Source organism: Cinclus cinclus, chromosome 11 (assembly GCF_963662255.1).
Source record: "Cinclus cinclus chromosome 11, bCinCin1.1, whole genome shotgun sequence".
NCBI classification, from domain to species: domain Eukaryota; kingdom Metazoa; phylum Chordata; class Aves; order Passeriformes; family Cinclidae; genus Cinclus; species Cinclus cinclus.
Window position 1 is genome coordinate 1,459,935 of NC_085056.1, and position 26,146 is coordinate 1,486,080.

Consider the following 26,146-nt stretch of genomic DNA (forward strand, 5'->3'; position numbering starts at 1 on the left):
CAGTGATGCTGTGCTGGTGCTTCCTCCGAAATGGTGTTTTTGGGGTGTGGAAGGGGGAAGGGACGTGTGCCATGTGCTGTGTGTCCCTTTGGTGGCTTTGTGGCACCTTGGAGATGGCAGTGGATGAGCGGCGTGGTGCTGGCACAGCTTGGCCGGGGCAGGGAGGGGACAAGGGGTGCCACATCAGGTGCCCGTGGCTGCTCACAGCTCCGGGTTTCCTGCTGCTCCCATCACGGCTGGGGCAAAGGGACTGTGTTGGGGACACGGGGACAGAGTGTCCCAGGTCCCCGTGCCCGTGGAGAGGCAGAGCCCAGGGAGCCGGGTGCTGGCTGTGGCACCGAGCTGGGGAGGTGGCAGGAGGGACGTGGCTCTCCGGTGCCAGCCATGGCACCGGGGTCCCCTCTCCAGCACCTTCCTCACGTTCCCAACCCAAAATCCCAGCTGAAACCAAAGCGCCGCATCCCGGCCAGGCTGGAGCGGGGGTCCCACACTTGCCTGGCTTTTACTCCATCACTGCCAGAGCCCCCCAGACTCCCCCTGCAGCATCTCCTCCTCCTCCTCCTCCTCCTCCTCCTCCTCTTCTTCCTCCGGGGGCTGCTGGGGTCCCCCCCTTCCCCTCGGGGTGCCTCTCTGGATCCCAGTGGGTCTGAGGCTGGGGACAAGATGCCGCTGTGTTCCCAGGTGCCAGGTACTGTGATGGGGTGCCCCCCAGCCCCGGCGGTGGCAGCCCTGGGGGCTCCTCCGATGTCACCGAACGCCACGGCCCTGGGAGGGGGGGTCGTGCCAGTGTCTCCCCTCCTTCCTGGTGATCTCTTCCCCGATCCCATGCGGGGCTGAGCCCTGCCCTTGTTGCCCTGCCAGCCCTGGGATGGGGACACTGGGACACGGGGAGAGGGGGCCCTGAGGGGCTGGCAACCGGAGCCCCCCACCAGGGCCAGACGTGGGGTGTGCGACCAGCCCAGAGAGATGACGTGGTAGGACTTTCCTTCGGCATGCTGTCCCCCCCTTGCTGTTCCCCGCTTTCTCTAAGTGTACTGTATGTTTGACCTGTGAAAGATGTAAACTTTATGATTCAGGTTATGTCTGTTCTTAACTCTGTATCTGTGTAATAAAGACAATTTAATATCAACCAGAGGCTCCCTTGCCTGGGCTTGTGCTGGGTGTCCTCATCCCCCACTCTTGGCAGCCTGTCCCCAACCCTGGCTTGGGGGTTCATTATATTGGGGGGGTTCATTACAGTCCTGGAGCCACCCTCTGCGAAGGGAGGATATCCACGGTGGGGGAAACTCAGGCGCGCTCAAAAGGATGTGTCCCACCTGCTGCTGCCGCACCCTCGGGGCACCCCCCTACAGCCCCCAGCACCACCAGCGGGGTCGGTACACCGGGAGGGGCGGAGCGGACCCTGCCCACGTTAACCACACCCAGCTGAACGTCTCTACCGGGTCTCGAACCCTCGGCCCCGGGGCCGCCTCCGACGTTCCAAGCGGGGGCGGGGCCTGGCGCGCGCCCCGCTCTGATTGGCCGCTGACGTGTGAAAGTGGCGCGCGGGCGCCAGGCGCGCTCGTGGTGGCGGGAGAGCCGCACGTGGTCGCCGCTCGCGCGAGCCGCGCGCAGCATGTTCGGGGGCCGGGCCAGGTGCGCGCGGGGCCCGCGGGGCCTCCGGATGGCCCCGGCTCGGCCGCTGCTCGCCCACCGCTCGCCCACCGCTCGGCGACGGCCGCTGAGGCTCCCCGGGCTGCAGAGGAGCCGGCTTCCCGCTCCCGGGTGGGCGAGCTCGTTCGCTTAGGTGGGAGGGCGCGTCCCTCCGTGAACCCCTCGGGGGTTGGGCAGGGTGCGGCTTCGCTTTCGCTGCGGGAGGCAGAGCTCCCGGCTGCTCCTTCTGTGTAGTCTGGCAGTTCCGCTGGTGTCCTGCCGCCTCTTCCCTACCCGCGGGCCGTGTGCCCCTGGGGTTTTTTTCTCGGGCAGTCGCCTCTGCAGGTCCCATGAGATGGGACTCGGTATGAGCTGGAGAGCTTTTGGTCCCGCTTTGGATTTCTGGGGTTTAGCTGCACAGAGAACCAGCTGGGTGTTTGATTAACGTCACTTCTTCATCCTTCTGCTGGAAACGCCCTGGAAGCCTTTGCCTGGCTGAGGCTGTGCTTTAGCTTATACGTTAAATGGCTGTTGGTTCAATGCCCTTTTGCCCCTTATCCCTCCCAGTTCTCTCTTCCTGGACACTTCAGAGATCTGGTGGCAGGACCCACCGTCCCTGCAGGCGGACGCAGCATCCTGGGACGTGGCAGAGGTGGCATCTGTGTGTAAGGCAGCAGATGAGGGTTCAGATCCGAGCCCCCAGGAGGGGAACAGCACGGAGGAGGAGCAGGATGTTCAGGACCCGGTGAGTGCCTGCCTGGATGGGGAGTCAGTTTTCCCTGGTGTCCAAAGGAAACAGAGAACTTTTTACACCCGAGGTGTCCCTGCTCTGTGTGCTGCTCCTGCAATTCTTGGTTTGAAATTCAGGAGCTGGAGGCCATCAAAGCCAAACTGCGGGAAATAGAGAAGGAGGATGAGAGGTTGAAGGAATTACAGCTGGAAGCTGAGAACCACCTGTTCAGGAGCTCAGAAGCAGGTATGGGTTGTCCTTGGGTGCTGTTGTGCCTCCCCAGGGACACCTCTGGGGCACGAGGTGACAACTGGAGCTAGAGTATTTGGCTCTGCCTCTCTGGGCACCTGGGACTGGACACATATAGTGGGTGAGGGGGGGGTCCAAGACCTGGTGTGCTGCTAGTGCAGATTCTGTCAGCTCTTACCTCCTACATATGTGGGCCCAGATGTAGTAAATTAATTTAATTGCATTTAGGTCAATCAAGTAATTGAGTTTAGTACCAACAGCCCCAGTAGAAGAGTCATTGTGAGAATAAAAGGGGCAGAGGAGGAGGCAGTGTAGTGTGAGGATTTGGATACACCTGGATGTGAGCAGGGATCTGAGGAGTATTGCAGTGTGTCAGCTCAGGGGTGGCTGTGCTGAAGACAGGCAAGTGTCCCTCTGGCCATGACAAATCCCTCTTCTCCACAGCTCTCTTCCCACTGACAACCAAGGAGAAGATGGAGGCTGACCAGCGTTCCATCTATGTGGGCAATGTAAGTGGGAGCCCCTCCCACTGCTCTGTGCCCAGCTGGGTGTCCCAAATCCCTGCTATGGGGCCCATCATCCCCCACCAAAGCCTGCCTGTTCCCATTCCTATCCCAGTTTCTCCTCTCCCACCCCAGCCTGGAAATGTGGCTCATTATCTGCCACTTGCAGCTCATCTGTTGCAAGTGCCAGCTCCCCCAAAGCCCCCTGGAATCTGTGGATTCTGTGGTGTTGCTTGTTCCTTCACAGCAGGGCAGGATTTGTGTTCCAGGTGGGAGCACTCAGCTCTGACCCTCGGCAGAGGCTGAGCTGTGCTGGGGAGGTGTGAGTGGGGCCAGCTGGGCCCTTTGCCTCTCATGATGGGGTTTAGATCCCACACCCACGAGGGGAGGCCTGGGGCTGTCATTGCAGGTGGATTACGGGGGCACAGCAGAAGAGCTGGAGTCTCACTTCAACAGCTGTGGGCAGATCAACCGTGTCACCATCCTCTGTGACAAGTTCTCGGGCCACCCCAAAGGGTCAGTGCCATGTGCAGGGTGGGCTGGGGGCGTGCAGGGTGTCCCTGGGGCTCTGCTCACACCGTTCCCTCACAGCTATGCCTACATCGAGTTCGAGGAGCAGAGCTCTGTGAAGGCTGCGGTGGAGCTGGACGAGAGCGTGTTCAGGGGCCGTGTCATCAAGGTGAGAGCTGGAGGGATGCCTGGGGGGCTTCCCCCCCCCATTCCCAGCCCTGGCTACCTGGGGCTGTGCCAAATCCCAGCTCAAACAGCCCCTCCCCACCTTCCAGGTGCTGCCCAAGAGGACTAACATGCCTGGCATCAGCAGCACGGACCGCGGGGGCTACCGGGGCTATTTCCATGCCCGGGGAGGGCTGGGCCGCTGGGGAGGCTTCTATGGGCAGCACCCCAGGGTGCGAGGGAGGACCTACAGGTGAGTCTCTGGGTGTGGGAGGTTCCTCAGGTGTGGAGCAGGCTGGGATTCCCTGCTCCTCAGTCTCGGTTTTGCCTCTCCTGCCCTGGCATGGCTGGGAGGATGGAGAAGGGCTCTGGCAGGAAGGAGTGTCTGGACGTTTGGAGTTGTCCACCCTGTCCCTGCAGGAATTTGGGCAGTGGTGAGTGGGCATTACACTGCCTGCAGCCAGACCAGTCCCAGAGCTGTGCTTGGTTTTGGGGGTGCAGCCCAGAGTGGCTGTGCAGGAGGGGGGAATCCCAGTCCTTGGAAGAGTGAAGGAGCAGGGAGTGATGCCCCCGTGCTTCAGGATGTTGGTTTTGTTCCTGTTTAGGGGTCGGGCCAGGCTGCTGCCTTGGTATTTTCCATATTAGAGAAGACTGGACTGCCTGGTGATGCCAATGGGACTGGAAAGAGGAGATGAGATTGGAGAGATAAAAAAAAAAAAGATGCCTACCCAAGCCAAAAAATAGATTAATTTTTAAAATGCCATCTGCTTGGCCATGAGGATTACTGGTGAGCCCTGTGCTGGGCTGCAGGAGGGAAGATGGGATCTGCTCCATCCTATCAGCATCCCAGGAGAGCTCATCCCACCTCTGCTCTGCCCCTGGGATTGTTTGCACAGAGAACAGGCTCCTTCCAGAGAACACTGTCCTGGAAAAGGAAAAGTTCTCCCAGACCATCAAGTCCCCTCCTTTTCCCATGGGAGAGGGCTGTGCTGGAGGGTTTGGTTTGGCTCCTGGCTGGCTGCATGCCCACCATGCTTGTGAACCTCTCTCAGCTCTCCCTGCAGCAGCTGGATGCTTCCTTTTCTTCTAAGATCCTAAGGACTGTTTCCTTTCCCAAATCAAAGGAGAAAGTTTTGGGTTGCAGCTCCAGATCTGATTGCTGGGGACATTTTCTTTCATCAGCCCCATGGATGTGACCATCCCCTTGGGAAGCCTGATGTGGTTTGGGTCTGGTTTTTAGCTTGCTGTATTTGTACATCCAGGCCAGGGAAGAAGCATCCATTGTTTCTCTGGAAGCCTCTGTCTCTGTGGTAGTTAAACAAGACCTGGGTGTCACAAAACCCTTCCCCCCCCCCTTTTTTTTTATTTTTGGATGTCAGTAATCCCCTCTTCCCTCCCTCTTGCTTTTATTCCAAGCACCTGGGGTTAAAGGATGCTGGCAACTCCTCATTTTACTTTATTTCTTGCAGTAGCAGCATTACAAAATCACCTTTACTGGTGTAAATTTGGTCTGGTCTCCCTCTTTATTGCCATCACCATTCCTGCTCTGGAGTCACATTTGGGGATGGTGTGAGCCCTGCTGGAGACTTGAGACCAAAGGAGCTGGGTACCAGGGAAGGTTGTTCCTGGCTCTTCCCTTTCCTGCTGATTTTGTGTTTATGAGCTCTGAAGCCAGGTGTTTTTAAAGGAAAAACTTTGTGTTAAAAGAGGCAGGCTGGGAATCCCAGCAGACAGCATTCCTGGGGGAAGTTTGGCTTGGAAATGGGTTTTATTATGTAATTGTCCCACTAATCTTTTAGGATCCTTGGTTAGGATTCCTCTAACCCAGATGCAACAGATGCAAACGACTCCTAAAGCAGCTTTTCACAGCTCAGGGGCATTGCCAGGCTAGAAATCCCACTGATTTTTTTTTTTCTCCTCTTTAAGATCTCTAGTTTGTTTTTTTTGTTTTTTTTTTTTTTAAAGCTTGGGGCCTTAACTCTTCATGTTGTGTTATTGTCCTCAGAGCTGCTGAGACTGACCTTGATTTGAGCTACCCCTTAGGCTTAGACTATAAACCAGCTTTTTTCTAGGGCTTCCGTTTGATAGGATTATAAATTTTTAAGCTTATTTTTAATAAAAAAATACGTTGGGGTGTTTGGACTCTGTTGTAGAAGAGGCAACATTGAGCTGCCATCTCTGTGATTGAAAACAGCCACTTTTTTAGATGAAAATGTTTGTGGATAGCACTACACAGCTGTGCCTCGTGGAGATGGTGGGAGAGGCTTGAACTTCCCATGATATTCCAGGTGGTTGCTGATAAAATGTAAAATGTACTTAAGTTCTGTTTGAGAAAGTATCTGTAGCTGTTACTTATTTTTAAAATAAATGATCCTGCTGTGTGAACTTCATGTGCAGTTCTGGCTTTCTCCAGGCTCCGGGATCCCCTGGGGCTGGGCAATTCTGTTATTTTTTTTTTTTAGCTGGTTTCTGTGGTTTTTAACTGATGAGGTGCTTGGAGTAGAGGTTTGTGTGCCTGCTCCTGCTTGCATCTCCTCTGCTGAACGAGGAGTGATGGAGCTGGGATGCTTTTCCAGTGCAATTTGTGCTTTATTCCATAGAAATACCTGCTTCTGATTTGGGAGTCTGCAATTAGAACAGCAGGGAGCTGCAGGGGAGGAGATGCTAATAGAGATTAATTTGGGATGAGCCAGGCAGCTGTGCAACCCTGAAGAATTAATCTGTCCCTGGATGTGTGGATTTATTCCAGCTGCTCTACCTGGGCTGGGAATTGCTGTGGAGTGTGTCTGGATGAGGTGCAAAGTGGTAACAGCAAAACTGAGTGACACAGAAATCAGCCCAGGCAGGGAAGCTGCCAGAAAGGTTTGAGTTGGAAGGGACCTTGGAGCTTCTCTTGTTCCAGGGGGGTTTGGAGCAGCCTGGGACAGTGGCAGATGTCCCTTCCCACCCAAACCATCCCATGATTCTATGAGCAGTGGTTTCTGTTTGCTCGAGTACAAATCCAGGCAAACCTTGCAGGTGTCAGGTTTATTTTACACAGGCTAAATTTAAATTATTACACAGAATGGAATTATTTACAGCACTGCAGGCATGTTCCTGCACACAGGGAATGTTTCCCAGGGGGGTGGGAAGGGGTTCAGCACACCTGCATCATCATGGAGTTCACCATAGTATCAAAAGCTCTGGAGAGGGAAATAAACACAGATCATTAAAGGAAGCAGCTCATTCTGCACAGCACAGAATACACAGTTTTTGTAACAAAACCACTTTCTCACCCTTCCTCTGCCTGCCTTTCCCTAAGATGGACATGGGGTTTACTCTTCACAGCACAGGCTGTTGGGGGATTAATTACTTGTAATTAGGCTGAGGTAAGCACAGGACTTATCCCGACTGCTGCCCTGTCTCTGCAAAGTTGTTCTTGCCAAGGCCATGGAAACTCCCAATTTATTGAGATTCCCTGTGAGGTTACAGTGGGAATGGGGAACACTGATCCTCACAGATGAGCAATTCCATGTGCTGAATGTTTGTCCCTACCCAAGAATAAACCCTGGACAAGGGTACTTGTTCACTCTTTAACCTATTTACCTACTGCATTTCAATATTAACAATTATTACATTTGCTAAAGACCTCTAAGACCATCGAGTCCAACTATTGCTTACCTCTATTTTCAGGTCATTTTTCTCCCCCCCAAAAATACGGTTTTTTTTGTTTGGTTGGTTTTTTTTTGGTTTTTTTTTATTTTACTTACTGTTTGTAACCTCAGTTCTGAGGTAGGAGTGAGAGCTCAGTATAATTCTTTATGACACCGTGAGTTTTTCCTGAGTAGAAATATCCCAAATCCAACTTCACTGTTCTCATTAAGGTACTTAAAGCACATACACCTGAACTGGCCAACCACAGGGTTGGTCCTGTTGCATCAGAGCTGCCCTGAAAATTCCAGAATGGTGTCAAAGAGACAGATCCATGTGGCCAAGCCCCTCACCTGGAATGGATCCTATCCCCAGGGTTATAGAAAGGGTTACACATGATGTCAGTGTAGGAATTGTGCAGCTTCCGGAACATCTGAAAAGGGAGTGGAGGTGAATTCATTCATTTGTTGTTTCCCAGCACTTCCTGAGGAGCTGGAAGGAGCAGACCCACTGAGGTGGCTCTGCTTTGGTGCACTCACACTGCGGATCTCGTTGTCCCTCAGGGCTGTGTTGGAGGAATCCACCACCATGACAAACTTCACCTTGGAGTTGGTCACGTAGCCATAGCTGGGCAGGGGTTAAGGACATGCTTCTCACACAGCAGGGCCTGGCACAGCCACTAAACCAGGCTGCAATGTGCCCAAAGGCACAAACTGAGAGGACGCATGAGGGAATTTCTTCACGTTCTCCCTGTGAGCAGGGGCAGAACCTAGGGAATGGCTGGAACTGGTTTAGGTTGGAGATCAGGGAAAAGTTCTTTTCCCACAGAGGGAATAGGCATGACCCTGAGGCTGCCAGAGCTCCAGGAGAGTTTGGACAATGCTCCCAGGGATGCACAAGGTGGGATTGTTGGGGTGTCTGTGCAGGGCTGGGGTTGGACTGGATGATCCATTCCAGCTCAGGATATTCTGTGATGAAACTAAACTCACAACGGCCTGGCCAAATGTGTGACAAAGATACACCTTGTAGTCTTCAGTGGGGTAGAGGAGCCCCAGGTACAGCTCCCTCTGGTCCACCAGGGCTTTGCCCATGGCTGAGATCTTCTCATCCACCACGTCCAGCGAGGTGTGCACGGTGTAGTGGAACTTCAGCTCGTTCTCTGTGGGGACACTCCGGATGTACAGGGGGTAATTCTGGGGGCAGAGCAAATCACACTGCCTGGCATCTGCTGCTGGCAGAGCTGTTTAACCATTTCTGTTCCCAGCACAGCCCCCTCCCCACACTGCAGCACCTCTGGGAGCACAGCTGCCTGTGTGGCAGGAGAACCATTTGCACAGGCGCTGCACAAGGCTCAGGTTTCTCTGCTCTCCTGTCCTCTCTCTCTCATGGAAAACCCTTCTCTCTCTCTCATGGAAAAGCCCGCAGCACCCTCACACTGTGCCTGTGCTGCCTGCCCCAGCCCCGCTCCCGTTCTGCTCCTGCCCAGCCCATTTCAGCCCAGTGCCTGCCCCACTGCCCCTGAGGCTGCTCTGTTCCGCTTCCCTCACCCCTATCCAGACTCCACAACCTGAGATCCTGCCCATTCCCCTCTCCCCTACCCCACAGCCCCCGTCCTGCTCAGACCCTAAAACCCCAGAACACCTTTCCCCGGACCCTACTGATCCCCTGTTCTCAACCCAACCTGAAATCCTGCCCATTCCGCTCTCTTGTACCCCACAACCTCATCCGGCCCCACAGCCCTGCTCACACCCCAGAACCAGAGCCCCCGCCTCTTTCGCCTCACCCTTCCCCAGACCCCACTGACCCCGTTCCCCTCAACCCCACACCCTGCGGCCTCCATTCCCTGCTCAGACCTCGCTGCCCCACTCGGGCCGTATGACGCCAGCAGAGACACGCTGTGCCCCTCATCCCCCCCCACGCTGTGCCCGCGGCCCGGCCGTGCCCCCTCACCTCCTTGGCGATCACGGCGATGCACACCGCCATCTTGGCCCCGCCCCTCCCGCCGGGTCACGTGAGGCGGGCGAGAGCGGGGGGGGGCGGTCGGTCACGTGGCGGTCACGTGGCGGTCACGTGGCTCGCGCGGGCCCGGTTGCCATGGCGAGCGCGGCGCTGAGGCCGCTGTGCCTCTGCTGGGCCCTGGGCGCCGCCGCCGCCACTGCCCCCAACATCCTCCTCCTCCTCATGGACGACGTGAGTGCGGCACCGCGGGGTGGTCCCGGTGGGTGCGGGGGTGGTGACGTGGAGGGAGGGGGTGTGAGGGGTCCGGAGCGTTGTCCCGGTGAGGAGGCGCTGCGGGAGTGGGACGTGGGCCGGCTGGAGAAGGGAATGCTGAGAGGGGATCCATACAAATATCTCCATGGGGTGTCACAGGACGGTGCCAGACTCTTTGCAGTCCAGTGGCTCCAGCCAGGTCCAGTGGATCTTTTCCTGGCCAGCGACAGGAAGAGGAGCAGTGGCCATAAACCAAAGCACGAGAAGTTCCCTCTCAACACGAGGAAGAACTTCCCATGCAGGGTGGCAGAGCCCTGGCACAGCTGCCCAGGGAGGGTGTGGGGTCTCCCTGTCCGGAGACATTCCAAACCCACCTGGATGTGTTCCTGTGTCACCTGCTCCAGGCGTGCCCCTGTCTTGGGCTGGATGATCTCCAGAGCTCCCTTCCAACCCTGAGAATTGTTGGTCACAAGGAGGCGGTTGGTGGCCTCCTGAAAAACTAAGCAAGAAGAAAAGTAATTCTGCCCATTTTGACTCTCTGAACTGGGAAGAAAAAAAAAACTGACAATAAATTATTAAAGAGCAGAATCAATCACAGATTTATTTCTAACTCAAAATCTTTTCAATTTTACACCCTTGGCCACATGGATAAGGAATTATATTTATTTCCAACGCATTCAGGTCACTGAATGCCATCTACCTAGTTTGCTTCTCTCCTAATAATTTGCTGTCATCTTCCAGGTGTGTTTGTGGTGGAAGTGTGTTTGTAGCTGTTTGAAGCTATTCAAGGAGCTCACAAGGGTGGGCAAACCCGTCCCAGTTTGCCAGTTTATCCTGCCTGTTGTTTCCATGGTGTTCCCACATTCCTGAGCAGGATAGTCCCTTGCTTTTCCAGCCAGCTGAGCCTCTGGCAGTCTCTGGAAGGGGCTGCCCTGGGAGCTTTGGTGTCCCTGGAGGTGTCCAAGGAAGACTGGATGTGGCACTCGGTGCTCTGGGCTGGGGACAAGGTGGGGATTGGGCACTGCTTGGACTTGGAGTATTTTCCAGCCTCAGTGATCCTGTGATCTAAGTTTTCCATTCAGGAATATTTCCCCATCCTGAGCTGGCATTTATAATTTTCCAGAGGGAAGCTCTCCAGAGCAGGGATTTTCCCACTCTGGAAGTGCTGGTGCAGCACAAGGCTCCTGTCTGCAGCTTCTGTGAACTATTGATTTATTTAATATGTTCATTAAAAATGCATCTCCCTGGGTTTTTCCCCTTGATCCTCCGTGACTCTGGAATTCAAGCAATGTGAGATTCTTTTTGTCTTTCTTCCTTGATGATAAAAAAAACCCCAGGAAGTTGGGGGTGAATCCATTTCAGTGTCAGGGGGAACCATTTAATTGCTCCTTAACTCAGAAACCATCTTTGCAGCTCTGCAATAGTTCTGTTTTCCAAAATGATGGCACCAGATGGTTTCCTGAGGATCTGGATGCATCCATGACACACACCTGGATCAGAGCAGCCTCTTGCCTTTTCCAAAGCACAATAGAAGCCCCAGCAGCTGTGGTGCCTCATTAAGCTTTTCCCAGGAATGGTTTTCAGCAGTGAGCACAGACACCCTGATGGGAATGTTGTGGTTCTCCTGGTGTGTGATGTGACCCCTCAGGATCAGGAGGAGGAGCAGGGTGAAACCCCAGTCCTACAGATAAGCACAGTGACTTGTGATGTCTCTGGCTTTTGAAACACTTCTTTGCTTTTCCTGCAATGCTGCTTTTGAGTTCAGGCCTTTCCCTTGTATTTCCAGTGCTGCAGAGGGATAGATCCAGAGGCTGAGGTGGAATCCTGAGCTCCAGCACAGACAGCAGGGCAGGAACTGAAGGCTCAGACGTGGCAGCTGCACAACCCCGAGTAAACCACGTGTAACTTCCTCTTCCTTCTTGCTCTGGGTGTGCCTCAGGCCTCTGAGTAAGAGTGAAGGCACTGAGCTTCTTCCAAGTGCTTTAATACATGTTCATAAATCATTTATTCCTGGGTGTGCCTCAATTTCCCACCCAACAGGGGAAAGTGTAAGAGTTCCCTGCTCCACAGGGCTGGCAGAGATCATTTTGGTCACATTTGTGAAGTGCCAAGTAGGGAGATGAGCACTGTAAAAATTTAGAAATGAAGGGATGCAGCAAAATTGTTATGTGGACACAAAAAATGTGATTGTGGGAAGGGACTTTGACATGTTCTGATGTGTTCCTTTTACAGATGGGCTGGGGGGATTTGGGAGTTTTCGGAGAGCCTTCTAAGGAAACCCCTAACCTAGACCAGATGGCTGCAGAAGGGATGCTTTTCCTGGATTTTTATACTGCCAGCCCCCTCTGCTCTCCCTGTAAGTACATTTGCAGTTTGAACCATGTAAGCATGAGAAACATCTCCCTCTGAGGAGTTTGGGGTGTTTGCCAGCCTCTGACATGGACTAACAACCAAACCAGTGACTGCCCTCAGGCCAGAGATTGGACTTTCTGCTTTGATCTTGCATTTTGCTCCCTTTTTATTTATGTTTGGATTGGAAAACCGACAGTTTTCAGTTCATACAAAGCACTGGTTCAGTGATCAGTCCAGCTAAAGGATTTTTATACCATTTCAGTTCAGTATTCAGCCCCAGTCATTGCATTTTTTTTTTTTTTTTATCTTTCTCATTCTGGGTTAAACAAAGCAGGATCTGAACTGTTGCTGGACATATTTGGTCTGATTCTCTTGGCTCTGGTGAGATTTTCATGCAAGGAAAGGCAGCAGTTTGTGTCCTGCTTTTGACCCTGGTGTCTTACAAGACTCTTGGGACAGGGACAAGAGATAAAAGGAATGTTCGGGTCTGGGAGAGGCAGATATTTTTCTCCTTGTTGATTTTTTTCTGTGAGGTGGTTTCCTTTTTTTCCTTTCTTTTTTTCCCCTCAAACCTGATTAGCTGCCAAGAACTGAAGCAAAAATGAAGGACAGGGGCTTTTTATTTGGGCTCTTATTTAGGGTAGCACTTGCCAGTGTGTTGATGATGTCCTTGCTCAGAAAAGGCATTTAAAATATCCTGAAATCCTGCTAATCCAGTGGTGGCACTGCATGTGTTTGAAGTTAAACATCTGTTTAAATATTCCCTGCAGTCAGGACTTGACTTTTATTGTCAAAGCTGGACAGCTCTTTCTTTGTATTTCATGATTTTTGTTCAGTCAAGCTCAAAAGCTTAGCCTTGAGCATCTAATCAGTTTGTGCTAGGATTTCCTCTTAAATACATAATAAATATATATAGAACTGAGATGTAAGGCTTGCTCCATTGATTATTCAAAGGAATGACTCTTCAGTGTTGCTAATTTAATAAAGGGGCCAAATTTCAGCTGGAATAACTCAAATGATGCATCAGAACTGATTCTCTCCACGGCTCATGAGAGAGTGTGAGTGATTGAGGAGGACACTGACCCACTCCACTCAGAGTGCTGGCCTCATCCTCCTACAATAATCTGAATATTGAGCAGAGAATGGATGTAAAGAAATGTTTGTGTTGTTTGCAGCAAGGGCAGCCCTGCTGACAGGCCGGCTCCCAGTCAGGAATGGCTTTTACACCACAAATGGACACGCCAGGAACGGTAGGAGCCTCTCCTGATCTCCTTCCTCTCCTGATTTCCCTCTGTGTCTTGTAGGAAGTTTCTCTTTGGACAAAGGGGATCTTCTTTCCCGTGGGTGTTCCAAAGTGCCACCAAAACCCTGTTAAGTGCTGCTAATAAGTGTGTGAATTTTATTGCTTCCTCCTCAAATTAAGAGGATAAACCAGGCTGCTTTGATCCATTTGTTTCTGCTGGCTGAGAAGTGTTCCCTCTGGGCAGGGGAATTGGGGTCTGATGAAGGAAAATCAGGTGGGGCTGTTAATACCAAGAGGGGAGAACTGGCTGCTCACAGGTTTATTCAGCAGGCAGATTTCTGCCCAGTTTTAGAGCAGTTTTGCTTTTGCCTGTGGTACTTCCAGGGAAGATCCCTGGATGGATTTGGGTCCCAGAGTGACAAATGCCACGTGCTGGGACATGGCTGGGCAGGAATCAGCAGCCAGGGCTTGATTCCCAGAGCAAAGTCACACCCGAGAGCCTCAGGGGCTGAGAGAGGCTCTTCATTTCTTTCAGCATCACAGAATGAATTAGGTTGGAAAACACCCTTGGCACCATCAAGTCCAACCTGTAATATATCAGCTCTTGCAGTCTAAGCACCTTTATTGGTTATTTGAGTTAGGAAAAAGCTGCCTTCATTTTAGAAAACACGAAGCAAATTTACAACATAAAGACCACCCCTAAAGCACCTGGTTTTCTATGACACCTCCCTTTCAAGGATCTCAGCTCCACTCTGGGCTGGCAGCTCCCTTTTTTATTTGCCCTCATGCGCAAGTAGGTAAAAAAATCTCCCTTTGGTCTCCCTGGATCAATTTGCTCACTCCATCCCATGGGAGGTCTTTCAAGGAATGACTTTGCTGGGACTCCAGACTAATTCCTGTTTCTGATCCAGTACACGAGCTGTTTGCTGTAATATTTTGAAGAGTCAGGAAGGTGTTTTTGATTTGTTTTCCACAGCATACACACCACAGGATATAGTAGGAGGAATCCCAGATTCTGAGATGCTGCTTCCAGAGCTCCTGAAGAAAGCTGGTTACACCAATAAGATCATTGGCAAATGGTAAATTTATCTGGAGAGCTCTTGCTTTGACATTTTACTCCGTGTGGGTTGGGAAGGAGCAGCAGAAAAAAAACAGAATTACAAGGGGAAAAAACTGTTTTAAAACTCAAATGTCCAACTTTGGAAAGTGTGATGGATCTTCCTCCTGCTGGGATCAATTCCTGAGTGTTCCCATTACAAGTACTTACATATATCTTTGTACAAAGAGTTGGGGTTTCATGTGTATATTTGTATTTATAAACTACTCAACTCTGTGCTTTTATCCCCACCTCACACCACTTACTTAATCAGAAAGCACCAGGATATTCTGTTGGAATGTGTCTTGAGCATCTACATGTTTTTTATCTTTGACTCTTGCTGTATGTAGGGTTTTTATTAATAAACTGAATTCCTGTGGAAAGTAACGGGAATTTCTTCAGTTTCATGAATAAGTTAAAGTTTGAATTGTGGTTGGATTCACCTTCTGGAATTGGGAAGAAAGCAAAAACATCCTAAGATAGTGAATTATTTATCAGCACACAGATCCAAGCAGGAGAGTGGCTCTGAAGGATCAGCTCAGTGGACTGGGTGCAATCAGCTGCAGTTCAGTGCTAATAAATGGAAATTCATACACCCAGGGAAAAGGAATAAACAAGGCAAATGCAGATTGGTGCCAGTTCTTTGGTAAAAAAATGCAAATCTGGAAGGACTTGCAGCTGTTAGCAGGAATAGGACAAAGTAGGAATGTTCAGGGTGTTATTGTGCATCTGAAAACTTCTCCTGGCCACGGCTGGGAGTGATACCTGTTCCCTGGAAATGTGCAAAGAAACGCAAGGTAAAACTGGAGTCTCACAGAGGTTTTCCAGCAGAAAATTTTCTTACTGTTTCATCATCCCTTCTAAAGACTTTTCAGGCTTTCCTGTGACAATAAATTCCATGGTTTAATTAAAAGTTTGCAAGTCAAGTATTTTCCACGACCAGCGTGGAATTTGTTGTGTTCCATTAAATCTCAGTTTTTTGTGCTGTAAGATGCAGAGACTGATCTGGATCTCAGTCTTTGTTTAATGTCTCTGTGAGTTTTTTTAGGGCTTTCTTAGAATAAGATGTTTTTCCATCTCTCCTGTTGTAAAACAGCCAGGAATAACTTTGTGTTCCCATGTCTGCAAATGGGGAAAGGGTGGAATCCTGCAGGCCAGACCTGCAGTGGCAGTTACATCATCAAGCTGTAATCATAGGTGAAAAGAGGATTTTTTTCTGTAATAGATCAGTTTGGAACAGCTCAGAGTAACTCCAAGGATCGTTTTACTCCAGGGAATGCAATTTATGCCTTTTATGTTGAGAAGGTGCAAAGAGGGATGCACAAGGTGCACGGAGGGCAGATCCAGGCTTGTGAGGGGAAGATGCAATGATTAAATAAACACTGAGCTGCCAAGATCCCCTTTAGAGACAGACAGGATGGGAATTCTGTGTCTTCAAGGTGCTATAAATGCAGGAAATGTAGAATTTTCAGTCCAAAACCTGGAGATTAGAGAGGAGCTTCATCTGGAAGTTAAGGATGGAGGATTTTCAAGCTGCACAGTAGAGAGGATCTGTCATCAGGAGTAGCTAAATGTGTTTTATGTCCACATGTGCACACAAAAACCTCATTTCATTTCCATTCAGGTCTCTTTGTACCATTTTGGCAGCATGAATGCTCCATAAAGGGGATGAGGATGGAATGGTGCATTTCATGAGCTCTGCCTTGTGTTTTTACAGCTCAGTGGGATAAAAAGGACTTGTCATAGATCAGAATCCTTAAGTAAAACATTATGTGCATCTCTGCAGTGGTTTGGGGCAGTGTAGTCCATCAGTGCTGATCATCAGACAGCATGGGAGAAGACCCCAGTGGAAGGAAAAAATGGAAAACAGTGATTGGAGAGTAAATAAAATGGAATATAAGTGAGCACTGGGGTGAGTCTGCATGGCTGTGCTTGCAACAAGTGTGAGAGAGCTCAAAACATTGCTCTGGAGTCATTTATGTGATTGAAATGCTTTGAGTTTTGATTTTAAGCAGAGGCTGTGTTCTTGCATGCTGCTCTGATGAGCTGAGGTTTGACTTCTTTGCAGTAGGATTTTCCCTCTGACCTGTTGCTTTTGTTCCCAGGCACCTGGGGCACCGGCCCCAGTTCCACCCCCTGAGGCACGGCTTTGAGGAGTGGTTTGGGTCCCCAAATTGTCACTTTGGGCCCTACGACAGCAGAGAGCGCCCCAACATCCCCGTGTACAGGGACTGGGAGATGGTTGGCAGGTAACCCAGCTCCTTGCCTGGCACTGCCACTGCTCTCCCTGCTGCCATTACAGACCTTTAGGGGTCCTTCCAACCCAGACCATCCATGATTCCATGATTCTGGGGTTAATGAACCTCCAACCCCATGACCAAGCTGCAAGTGTCACGTGGATGGTGTAGGGATGTGGAGCTGCCCTCCCAGAGCTGTTTGCTCATCCCTGGCACCCTAAAGGCTTCCACTCTTGGAAGCTGCTCCCATTCTGTACTGAAAGACCTCTTTGTTCCTTCTCTTCCTGTTTGGAATAACATTTTGTGTGTTTGCATAACTCCATTCCCTGCTCCCAGTCTGCAGTCTGGGCCCTTCTTGTCCATTCATTTTTCACTCTGGTGTTGTCTCATTTCACTGCTGCTACTCCCCTGAGCACTTCTCCAGCCCTTTCTCTGCTTTACTGGTGGCTGAAGATCCCTCTAAAATAATGTTTCCAAAGCAGCCCAAGTTCTGCTTCCAGCATTTCTCTGTCTCACTGAAAGTTGTTGTGTGCTTCTGAAATTTTATTCACATTTCAGCCAGGTCTTTTTGAATCACCATGTGATTTTTAAGCATTTTACCCCTTACAGCAAGAGGCCAGTCCCTCAGGTTTGTCCAAAACTTAAAGTCATTAATTTGGATCAAGCTGTGTCACCACTTTCTCCTATAAGAACAATTATGGTGACATATTTTCAATATCTGAAGAGAATTTGCTGAGTGTTAACTGTGACTTGTTTGTCACCTCCTTATGCAGGGGAAAAAAAGAACATAAAAGGGGAAAAAAATCCTTTTTGTGATGTTTATTCCTTAGGATTGATTTTTTTTTCCCTCTCTGATTCCTTTTATCTTAAGATACTATGAAGAGTTCAAAATTGATCTGAAGACAGGTGAAGCCAACTTGACTCAGCTCTACCTGCAGGTACTATTTTAGTACTGGCCTCTAAGCCAAGGTGACTTTATGCTTTTTTTTTTTTTTTTTTGAGAAATCTCAATGGCAGAGGATAAATTCATTTTTATTGTTGTTTACAGGAAGCTCTGGATTTTATTAGCAAGCAGCAGGCCAGCCAGCAACCATTCTTTTTATACTGGGCAATTGATGCTACCCATGCTCCTGTTTATGCCTCCAAGCAGTTCCTGGGCACGAGTCAGAGAGGGCTGTAAGTTCTGCTTTTGGGGATGTTGCTTTCTGGGGTTGTTTTAATTCATACCTCCAGCAGCTGGAACAGCCAACCTGAGCAGTGGTTGGTAGATCCAAGGGGATGGATCACTCCTCAAGTTGTTGTGTGCTGAAATGCATTATTTGCTTGGGTTGTTCTTTTATAACTTGGCTTTAATCTGAATTGAAGCTCACGTGACCCGAGGGGCAGGAGGGAGGCTCTAAGCTCCTTTGCCAGTTGTGTGAGGAATGAAATGCTGTCTGTGACACGGATGATTTTTTAGAAGGCTTTTGTATGATTAGTGCCTGTTTTAAAAGCCTGTAAATCAGACCAGCAAATAGAAAAGCACTCCTAAAAATGCAGTTTGGAGAAGGCAAATAGTTCTATAGACTCTGGGAGTGTTGCTTCAAAGAGTTTCTAGCCGTAAGGAAAACCAAGTTAGGACCTCCCAGTCTGTGGCAAGGTGGGTTTGCCTCTCCTTGTGAATTTTATGACTGAATTTCTCTGTCCAAGAGTGGCTCCCACCTGAGCAAAGCCTGACCCTCAATACCCCAGAGGGGCTGCTCTCTGCAGACCAGAGACACAAAAGTTTGCAGTGACAGCAGAAAAACCTGATGCATGAGAAGGATTTCTGCAGCACAGGTACAAATCAAATCCACTGAACACATTGTGCTGACCCTTTTATTTTGCTGCTTTGAGTGTTTTGCATCTCCTTTTGCCTCAGGTATGGGGATGCTGTGCGAGAGATCGATGACAGCATTGGGAAAATCCTGAAGCACCTCCAGCAGCTGGGGATCAGTGAGAACACCTTTGTGTTTTTCACCTCTGATAACGGGGCTGCTCTCATTTCAGCTCCCAAACAAGGTGAGGCTCAGCTGAACAATCCTGGCCTTGGGAAATCAAGGCTTAAATCTCTCTCTCTGAGGAGAAAAAAAAAAAAAAAAAGAAAACAACACTGCTGTGTGTGGGGTCTGTGTTATGAGAAGACAGAATGTCTCAAAAACCAGTATGTTTATGTTTGGGATAATTTATGTTCAGTGCTTCTGGTCACTGTTGGAGGAGGTGTCCTTGGCCAAATGGAAATTTTGCTGCCCCAGTGTTGCTGTTACCTGTGTGTATTTGCACTGTCAGGGAGGGAATATTCTGTAATTTGTTGAGGACCAGGCTCAGTAACTTAGCAGGGTGTTTACTCTCCATCTGCCAAATGCATATTTCAGCCTTCTGAGCAATTAGAGTGAGTTCAAGAGTCCCTCATTCTTTAGCTATCATGAAAAATGTCGAGAGGAGAAACATTTTTTGTTACCTAAAAAATTTTCTTTTGTTTAAGTGATGGTTTCTCTGAAACAAATCACTGCAAATTGATTTTAGAACCTGCTCTCTTCTCTTTGGAGCCAGCCTTGGTTTGTGGTTATTGAACCTGAGTTCTGACTTCAGCTCAGCCACTGGCTTTGACTTTGTGTGACCTGGAATCAATTATGAAATCTCCCTGGTTGTTCCTTGGCCAGCTGAGCTCCAGGGTTGGGTTAAAACTCCAGATATTCCTGCAAAGCACTGGACATCTCTGAGAGTGACCATTCAGAGAATGCAGGGTTATTTTTCTTACTCTTATACCTTCATCTAATATTGTTCTGGTACTATAAAATTTAAAATCATTATTAAAAAAATGCTATTTCTGCCTGAAAGTGTCAGATTTCCTTTGGTTACAGACAGCAGTTTACACCCTTAGAGGGAAGGAAAACACCAGTGAGGCATTTCCTGTTTGTTTGGGGTTTGTTTTTAATTTGGTTGTGGATGGCAAGGTGTGTTTGACTGTCACTTTCTCCCTGTGCTGAAAAGACACTCCTAAAATTTCATCACAGATGGATATTGAAAAAAAAAAAAAAACAACAAAACCACAACACAGCAAACAAGGAAATAATGACAAAAACCCTACTCTGGCCATGTTGTTTGAAAAAGCATCCATGCAGAAATGAGAATTCATTTCAAACCAGCCTGGGTGACAATGTCCTTTTGAAATGCTGGTGTTTTTGTGGGATTTAAGGATTCTTTTCTGTCCCTAGGAGGAAGCAATGGGCCTTTCCTGTGTGGCAAACAAACCACCTTCGAGGGTGGCATGAGGGAGCCTGCTATTGCCTGGTGGCCCGGCCACATCCCTGCAGGAGGGGTGAGTGTCTGCCCTGGGCACTTCGGGGAGTGGAGAGCTCCCTGGGGGCTTTACTTCACACTTTTACCAAATCCAAAGTGTTTGTGCCCCAAATCCAGGTGCTTGGGTGAATAAGGAGCTGCTGCTGCCTCAGAAATCGGTGTCATTTTAATGCAAATTTACATTTAGAGGGTCTGTGCTCAACTTTGCTGTGAGCATTCAGGGTCTGCTCTTGTCTTCCTGCTCTTTTTAAACCCTTCACCCTTTTGGACCTCGATATTTCTCACGTGTTTGAACAAATTGGAGTGTAAAGAGCAGGGATTTGTTCCCCACACTCTCCATGCCCTGAGGTACTGAGTGGTTTGACCCTCTCATCTCTCACTTCGGTGCTTGATGAAAGTTCCACTCAGAGAGGTTTAGACACCACATTATTGCTCTGTGCTGCCTGCACACAAATGCAGATATGATCACTTCAAAATAACCCCCTGGTGGCACTGCCAGCCCCTCTTGTCCCAGCTCTCATTACAGAAGGATGCAATCAATCCTGCTGCAGGATCACAGGGACAGCACAGCCCCCTCCCCCTGGTGAGCATCTCTGAGCCCTGCAGAAAGTGATCCTTCATTAACTGGGCACCGTGCTCCAGCCTGCAAACTGGCCATAAATAAAACATTTGTGGAAGTTGCATTCCATTGGGGTGGTTTAATTGAGGCAGGCTAATGATAATTTATCATTTACATTTAGGAAGGACCATGAGGCAGCTCAGATCTGCAGCTGAGGGCAGGAGGGTGGCTTGGTTTCATTATTTTTCGAGAGTTCACCAAACCTACCAAGGATGGTTTATTATTTTTCTAATTTGAAATGAAAACAGTCTTTTTGTTTAAATTTAAACATTTCCATAAAGCCTTTGCAAGCCAAGTACAACAGCCCTGGGCTAGCAAAGGAGAACATGAAACTGCAGCTGAGTGTTTTGTTTGCTGGGTCCAAACTAAATAATGTGCTAAAAGTAAACATGCATTATAAATGGGGACGAGAAAATGCCCAAATGTAAAAATTCTTTCCATTGTAGTAATTCTGAGGATAATTAAGAACAGGAGGAGAGAGAAATCCTTGTGCCTGCTTTTCTTCCTGACTGGGACCCCTCTCCCAGGTAGTTTTTGGGAGCTGCTGCTTGAATTCCTGGGAAGAGGCATTGCTGTGCACAGCTTTGTGTGCAGGGTGGGCTGGACAGCTGAGCTGTGCCTGGAGCTCCCAGATTTGGGGGTGCACCCCATATCCCTCCTCCACCATGCCAGTATCACCCTTAAGCACGTGCTGAACTAAAAATTCCTCATTATCTGCTGCTCAGTAACTGTGATAGAAACTCACCTGTGTTTTCTGCTTGTGTTCATGCCTTCGAGGCTCCAGCACTGCTCCCTCAGCAGCCCTGACCACAGGTGAGAGACTTGTGTCCACCACTACATTTTTGGCTTTTTTTTCCTGTACCTTGCTGTAGCTTCACCATCTTCTGGAGGAGTTTTAACTGCTCAGCCCCAGTCCTGTGCACTCAAAGTAGCTGTAAAATATGGGGAAGCTGCTTCAAAGTCTCTTGTTGCTCCTTCTTTTCAAGAGCTGAAGGAAACAAAGGCGTAGGAGATCTGAACTTCAGCACAAAGCTTAAGGGTCAAGTCCCTTCCTGAGCTGGGTTTGCTCCCAGGGCAGTGATTGTTTCTTTCAAGCTGAGGAGCAAGGGATGGGCCAGGAGTTGTTTCAGGTGGAACAACTGCAGCCAGGAAAGGAGAGTTTGTGTTCTGGCCAGTGAAATCCAGTTATTGGATGGAAAGCTCCTTCTGATGCTGATGGGAATGCTCCAGGGAGATGTCATTGCAGCCTTGGGAACGGGAGGGAAAGGGACTTTTTATATGAGCAGATAGTGGCAGGACAAGGGGGACTGACCTCCCACTGCCAGAGGAGAAGGTTAGATGGGGTATTGGGAGGGTGGGCAGGCCCTGGAACAACTGCCTAGAGTAGCTGTGGCTGCTCCTGGATCCCTGGAAGTGTCCAAGGCCAGGCTGAACACTGGGGCTTGGAACAACCTGGGCTAGTGGGAGATGTCCCTACCCATGGCAGGGGTGGATCAGCTTTGAGGTCCCTTCTGACTCAGACCATTCCTTGATTTCATGATTCTGCCTGGCAGTTTGTTAATAATTCTATTAAAACATAAGGCTTGGGGGGAGGTTGTTTTTATTGAAGAGCACATTCATGTGCTGGAATAAAGGAGCACCTCGATCTAAACACACAGAGTGAGAGGACAGGGTGGGAGCACCTGCCAGCTCTCTGTGGAGCTCGGGATAATTGGTGCAGTTGGCTGGTTTGCAGGTTTTTGGAGGGGAAAAGATGCCTCAGGAGTGTGTGTTGCTCTTGGCATCAACACTCAGTGAGTTCTGCTCCCCCAGCAGGAATATTTATTCCCACACAAACAGCCTCGCTGCACTTCCCTCCTCGGCTCCGTTTTCCAGGTGAATTCACAACAAATCAGCGTTTCAACATTCCCCACATCACATCTGCCTTCTGGAAGGATCCAGCTGGGAAAAAAAAAAAAAAAATCATATTCTATTGGTATTTGAATCCTCCCCCTCTCTCCCCTCACCCTCCTCCCCTTCCTCTCGTGCCTGCTTCCTGAAGGAGAAAAGAACATATCAACCCAAAGACAGCATTGCAACCTTTTCTTCCCTATCTCCCATGGGGCGCAAATTGAAATTGAATTAGACAGGGATATCAGGTCTGCTCGCTGTGATAACTGTAAAAGGATTTTATTTAAAAACACCCTGACATTTGTTCACCCAGTTTCAAATATTTAGCTTTCCTCCTTTCCATTCCTGGCGGGGGCGACTTTATTAATTGTCGCCTTTGATTCAGAGTTAAAGCTTGAAAGCACTGATAACAGCACTGGGGACTATTTCTTCCAGCGCTGTGGCCCACAGCAAAAGGATTTCATTTTCTTAAAGACGTTGTGTGGATACTGAGAGTTTATTAAAAAGAAGGGGGGGAAGGAGGGGGAAAAAAATCCGTCCTTACGTGCGTAATACCGGCTGTTCCTCACTGATACAGCAATATCTGATCTCCCTCCATTTATATATTATTTATTTTCTCTGGGCTGTTGCCCTCTCTGGATTTTTTCTTTTTCTTTTCTTGGAAAAAAAATGAAATAAATAGAAGAGAAAAGCAACTAGAATGAAAGAGCCCTGTTGACAGGAGAAAAATGGTAATTTTTTTATTTTTTCTCTGAAAATACTTCAAAGTTTTATAGAAATATTAACCTTTTTTTTTTTTTTCTTTTTTTCCTTCTTCAATGTGGTGCTGCAGAGCACAGATAAATCCAAGTGGCTATGGCATGGGCATTTAATTTCCTTAAGAAGTTTTCTCTGCTTCATGGCAAAAATGTTGTCTGAGACCAGGAACGTAATTGGATGATTAAAGAGAGTCATCTACATCTGGTGCTGGTTAATAAGGGCCGGGACAAGGGGAGCATGGTGGCCCCCCAGGATTGTCCTCACGCTCTGGATAAATGAGGTGACATTAAAGGCACGAGCCCTGGGTCAGCGATTGCCTCTTATCAAAAGATTGAGGCGCTGGGACGGAGCCACACCAGGAAAAGTGACTTTTGGATGAGATGTGGGAATTGTGAGAGCTCTGATTACAAAAGGGCTCAGCCAGGGGCTGGCTCCTGGGCTGGGTGGGGGGAGCAGGAGGGGTGGGAGCTGCTCCTGTTGGAGCTCTGCGGGTGGGAACGAGCCCACGAGGGGCTGGGAGCTGCTCATGGCCTGAACTTCAGCCCTGGTGAGCTGGGGCTGCCCAGCCTGGGGGGACAGGGCTCAAGGGGACCTCAGCCATGTCCCTGGGACAGGGCTCAGAGGGACCTCAGCCTTGTCCTTGAGCAGGGACAGGACAGAGCAGGGCCCAGGCTCTGCTCCCAGGGCCCAGCCATCGCTCAGGAGGGATGGGCAGGAGATGATCCCAGGGATTTCCACCTTTCCTGTGTGCCCAGAGGGCATGTGGAGTTCCCTCCTGTGCCCTGTGCTCTGGGATGGCCCTGCTGGAGCCGGGAGGTGGGACTGGATGATTAAAATCATCTGAAGGAGAGGAAAACACTGCACTAAAATAAGGAATAAATGTTCTCCAAATCTCATCCAGGCTGGCTTTGAGCACTTCCAGAACTGGGGCAGCCACAGCTTCTGTGGGAGACATCTCCCTTTGTCCCTGTCCCCAGGCCAGGCTGAGCAGGACCTTTCCCAGGCAGTGGCCAGGGATAAATCCTGAACTCAGGACCTGTTGGTCTTGGTCAGCTGATCCAGCTGCCTTCCCAAGAATTTCCACAGCCAGGTTTCCTCCTGTGCTTCGAGCTTTGCACTTTGTTTCCTCCCAAGGAATTGTGGAAGGATTCTTGCATGCAGCTTTAATAAGATGTGTTCCTGCCAACACCTCCTGATGAATGAAAGCCATTAAAAATTGAAATGACTGTAATCAAGTAATGTGATATTGTAATGTTAAACTTGTAATTAGGCCCCTGCATGTTGCTTTCTCCAGTTTTTTTTTTTTTTAATTTCTTAATTCTTCCTTTGTGTTCACTTTGTTCAGCCCAGCCTCTTAATACTAGGTTTAGTAGCCCGTTTTTTATCTTTAATTTTGAGCCAGCATCTCACAAAAATTCCTTTATCGTGTCATCATTTGTTGCATTTAAATAATTTGTGTCAGCTTTGAGGCTGGGGGTCTGTTTGTGAGTAGAAGAATCACAGCTTGAAAGTCTTTTTATAGTCCCAACATCGTTCTCTTGGGGTTGGACTTGGATTTTAGGCAGAGAGTGCTTTGGTACTCACTGCTGTGGGGGTGTATCCAATGGTTTCTTGTTTCCCAACAAGTGCTGTGGTTAAAAATGCTCTTTTCCTGTCACATCTCCTGCTGGTGCATCCTGGTGCTCCTGATCTGGCAGTATCTGCTTTAACTGAGCGTGTCACTAATTAAACACCCTGCAACAGCTCCCACAATCAGGGAGGGAGCAAAGACTCAGAAAGAATCAGGCAGAACAGACTTTGTAGGGTTTTAAAATATAAATAATTAAAAGCATAGAGGCGAGTATGGCTTCCAAGTAAGGAAAAAGGGGGGAAAAAAACCCTTGCACATCTCCATTGAAGCTAAACCCAGATGTTTTTCTCCCTTATTAAAATATGGACTAAAAATACCACAACTTTACAGTTCTTGAATTGTTGGAAATGGTTTGCAGATGAAGTCATCAGGCTCTTTTTGTTATTATCCATCTATCCCTGTGCTTTCTGGGAACTCTCAGGGTATTCTGGACTCCAGAGATGACCTGGAGAAGGGAACAAATCAAGGACTTTTTTTTTTTTTTTTTCCTTTGGTGTAAGTGCTGATTTTTCAATCCACAAGTGAGCTGGAATTTGCTAAATTAAGTTGAGCCCTGTGACAACACGTGCCTGGAAAAGGGATACACAGGAGTGAGAAGAAGGAGAGAGGGGGAAAAAAAATAAGAATCAGAATGCAAATTCTCCCTGGAAGTGGAGAAACAGGGATTATTTCCTTTGCTTTATTGTTTTCAGAGGAGTTTGCTGGTGACTGCAGCCGTGCAAAGGGAGAGGTTTTTCAGGGAGCTTTGGAGGGAACCTCTTTCCATATAGGTTTTCCTGAAGGGCTCTTTGCAAATGTGTTTCTGTTGATTGTTTTGTTGCAGGTCAGCCATCAGCTGGGCAGTGTGATGGATCTGTTCAGCACCAGCCTCTCCCTGGCGGGTGTGCAGCCTCCCAGTGACAGACAGATTGATGGCATCGACCTTTTACCTGTCATCCTTCAGGGCAAGCTAATTGACAGGTCAGTGATTATCCCAGAGCTGCCAGCCTTGCTCCTGGCTGAAGGGATGCCAAATTTGGGGCTGGTTTTTTATTTTTTAACACCAGCTCACGAGTATTTAATGTAAAGTGAATGGATGCAGCAGCAGAGCTTCCCACTGCGCTCCTGCTCCGCTGGAACAAGCTGAGGTGGGAATTCCTGACATGTGGCATGTTGCCATACAGAGGAGTCTGGGGACAGATGAAAATGTCACAGGGTTAGCAGGAATCCCTGGAACAACATATGGCAGGAGAGGAGATAAAAGCCTGAGAACTGGAGCCTGGCTAGGGGAAAATCCATTATTTATCACTGCAAAAGCTGCCCAGAGTGTGCTGGGTCCTTCTCCTACTGCAGAGCTGGGAGGTGAAGGCTGTGCTGCTGCAGAGGACCT

The 26,146-nt window shown here is 49.2% G+C and overlaps 3 protein-coding genes across 5 annotated transcripts in view; 2 read left to right on the top strand and 1 right to left on the bottom strand.

Annotated features, from left to right (window-relative positions):
- Positions 1-1,615: 1,615 nt before the first annotated feature.
- Positions 1,616-6,542, top strand: PABPN1L (PABPN1 like, cytoplasmic). Its single transcript, XM_062500000.1, has 8 exons — positions 1,616-1,635; positions 2,200-2,377; positions 2,500-2,608; positions 3,056-3,120; positions 3,524-3,630; positions 3,706-3,793; positions 3,900-4,042; positions 4,395-6,542. The coding sequence occupies exons 1-8, from the start codon at positions 1,616-1,618 to the stop codon at positions 4,432-4,434; spliced, it is 750 nt and encodes a 249-aa protein (XP_062355984.1). The 3' UTR covers positions 4,435-6,542.
- Positions 6,543-6,807: 265 nt separating this feature from the next.
- Positions 6,808-9,406, bottom strand: TRAPPC2L (trafficking protein particle complex subunit 2L). Of its 3 annotated transcripts, XM_062500227.1 has the most exons (6): positions 9,370-9,406; positions 8,440-8,612; positions 7,959-8,046; positions 7,773-7,852; positions 7,375-7,377; positions 6,808-6,971 (listed from the first exon to the last, which is right to left on the bottom strand). In XM_062500227.1, the coding sequence occupies exons 1-6, from the start codon at positions 9,400-9,402 to the stop codon at positions 6,926-6,928; spliced, it is 423 nt and encodes a 140-aa protein (XP_062356211.1). In that variant the 5' UTR covers positions 9,403-9,406; the 3' UTR covers positions 6,808-6,925. The 3 variants fall into 3 exon arrangements, with proteins under 3 accessions (XP_062356211.1, XP_062356210.1, XP_062356212.1); XM_062500226.1 differs by lacking the exon at positions 7,375-7,377; XM_062500228.1 differs by lacking the exons at positions 6,808-6,971; positions 7,375-7,377 and adding an exon at positions 6,998-7,010.
- A 92-nt stretch (positions 9,407-9,498) lies between these two features.
- The window catches only part of GALNS (galactosamine (N-acetyl)-6-sulfatase), a 41,838-nt gene continuing 25,190 nt past the window's right edge, over positions 9,499-26,146 (top strand). The window contains exons 1-10 of the mRNA XM_062500216.1: positions 9,499-9,609; positions 11,863-11,986; positions 13,158-13,232; positions 14,202-14,304; positions 16,427-16,570; positions 17,430-17,496; positions 17,607-17,734; positions 18,459-18,598; positions 19,795-19,898; positions 25,601-25,737. Of these exons, the coding sequence (XP_062356200.1) occupies positions 9,514-9,609; positions 11,863-11,986; positions 13,158-13,232; positions 14,202-14,304; positions 16,427-16,570; positions 17,430-17,496; positions 17,607-17,734; positions 18,459-18,598; positions 19,795-19,898; positions 25,601-25,737 (1,118 nt within the window). The 5' untranslated portion in view covers positions 9,499-9,513. The remainder of the gene's footprint in view (positions 9,610-11,862; positions 11,987-13,157; positions 13,233-14,201; positions 14,305-16,426; positions 16,571-17,429; positions 17,497-17,606; positions 17,735-18,458; positions 18,599-19,794; positions 19,899-25,600; positions 25,738-26,146) is intronic.

What these genes read in the sequence shown, in the direction of transcription:
- PABPN1L (XM_062500000.1), top strand. Translation starts at nt 1,616, where the DNA reads ATGTTCGGGGGCCGGGCCAG. An exon ending in AGCAGGATGTTCAGGACCCG is followed by an intron (nt 2,378 to 2,499) that starts GTGAGTGCCTGC and finishes TTTGAAATTCAG; the next exon opens with GAGCTGGAGGCCATCAAAGC. An exon ending in TCAGGGGCCGTGTCATCAAG is followed by an intron (nt 3,794 to 3,899) that starts GTGAGAGCTGGA and finishes CCCACCTTCCAG; the next exon opens with GTGCTGCCCAAGAGGACTAA.
- TRAPPC2L (XM_062500227.1), bottom strand. Translation starts at nt 9,402, where the DNA reads ATGGCGGTGTGCATCGCCGTGATCGCCAAGGAG. An exon ending in TCGCCGTGATCGCCAAGGAG is followed by an intron (nt 8,613 to 9,369) that starts GTGAGGGGGCAC and finishes CTCTGCCCCCAG; the next exon opens with AATTACCCCCTGTACATCCG. An exon ending in GGGACAACGAGATCCGCAGT is followed by an intron (nt 7,853 to 7,958) that starts GTGAGTGCACCA and finishes CTCCCTTTTCAG; the next exon opens with ATGTTCCGGAAGCTGCACAA.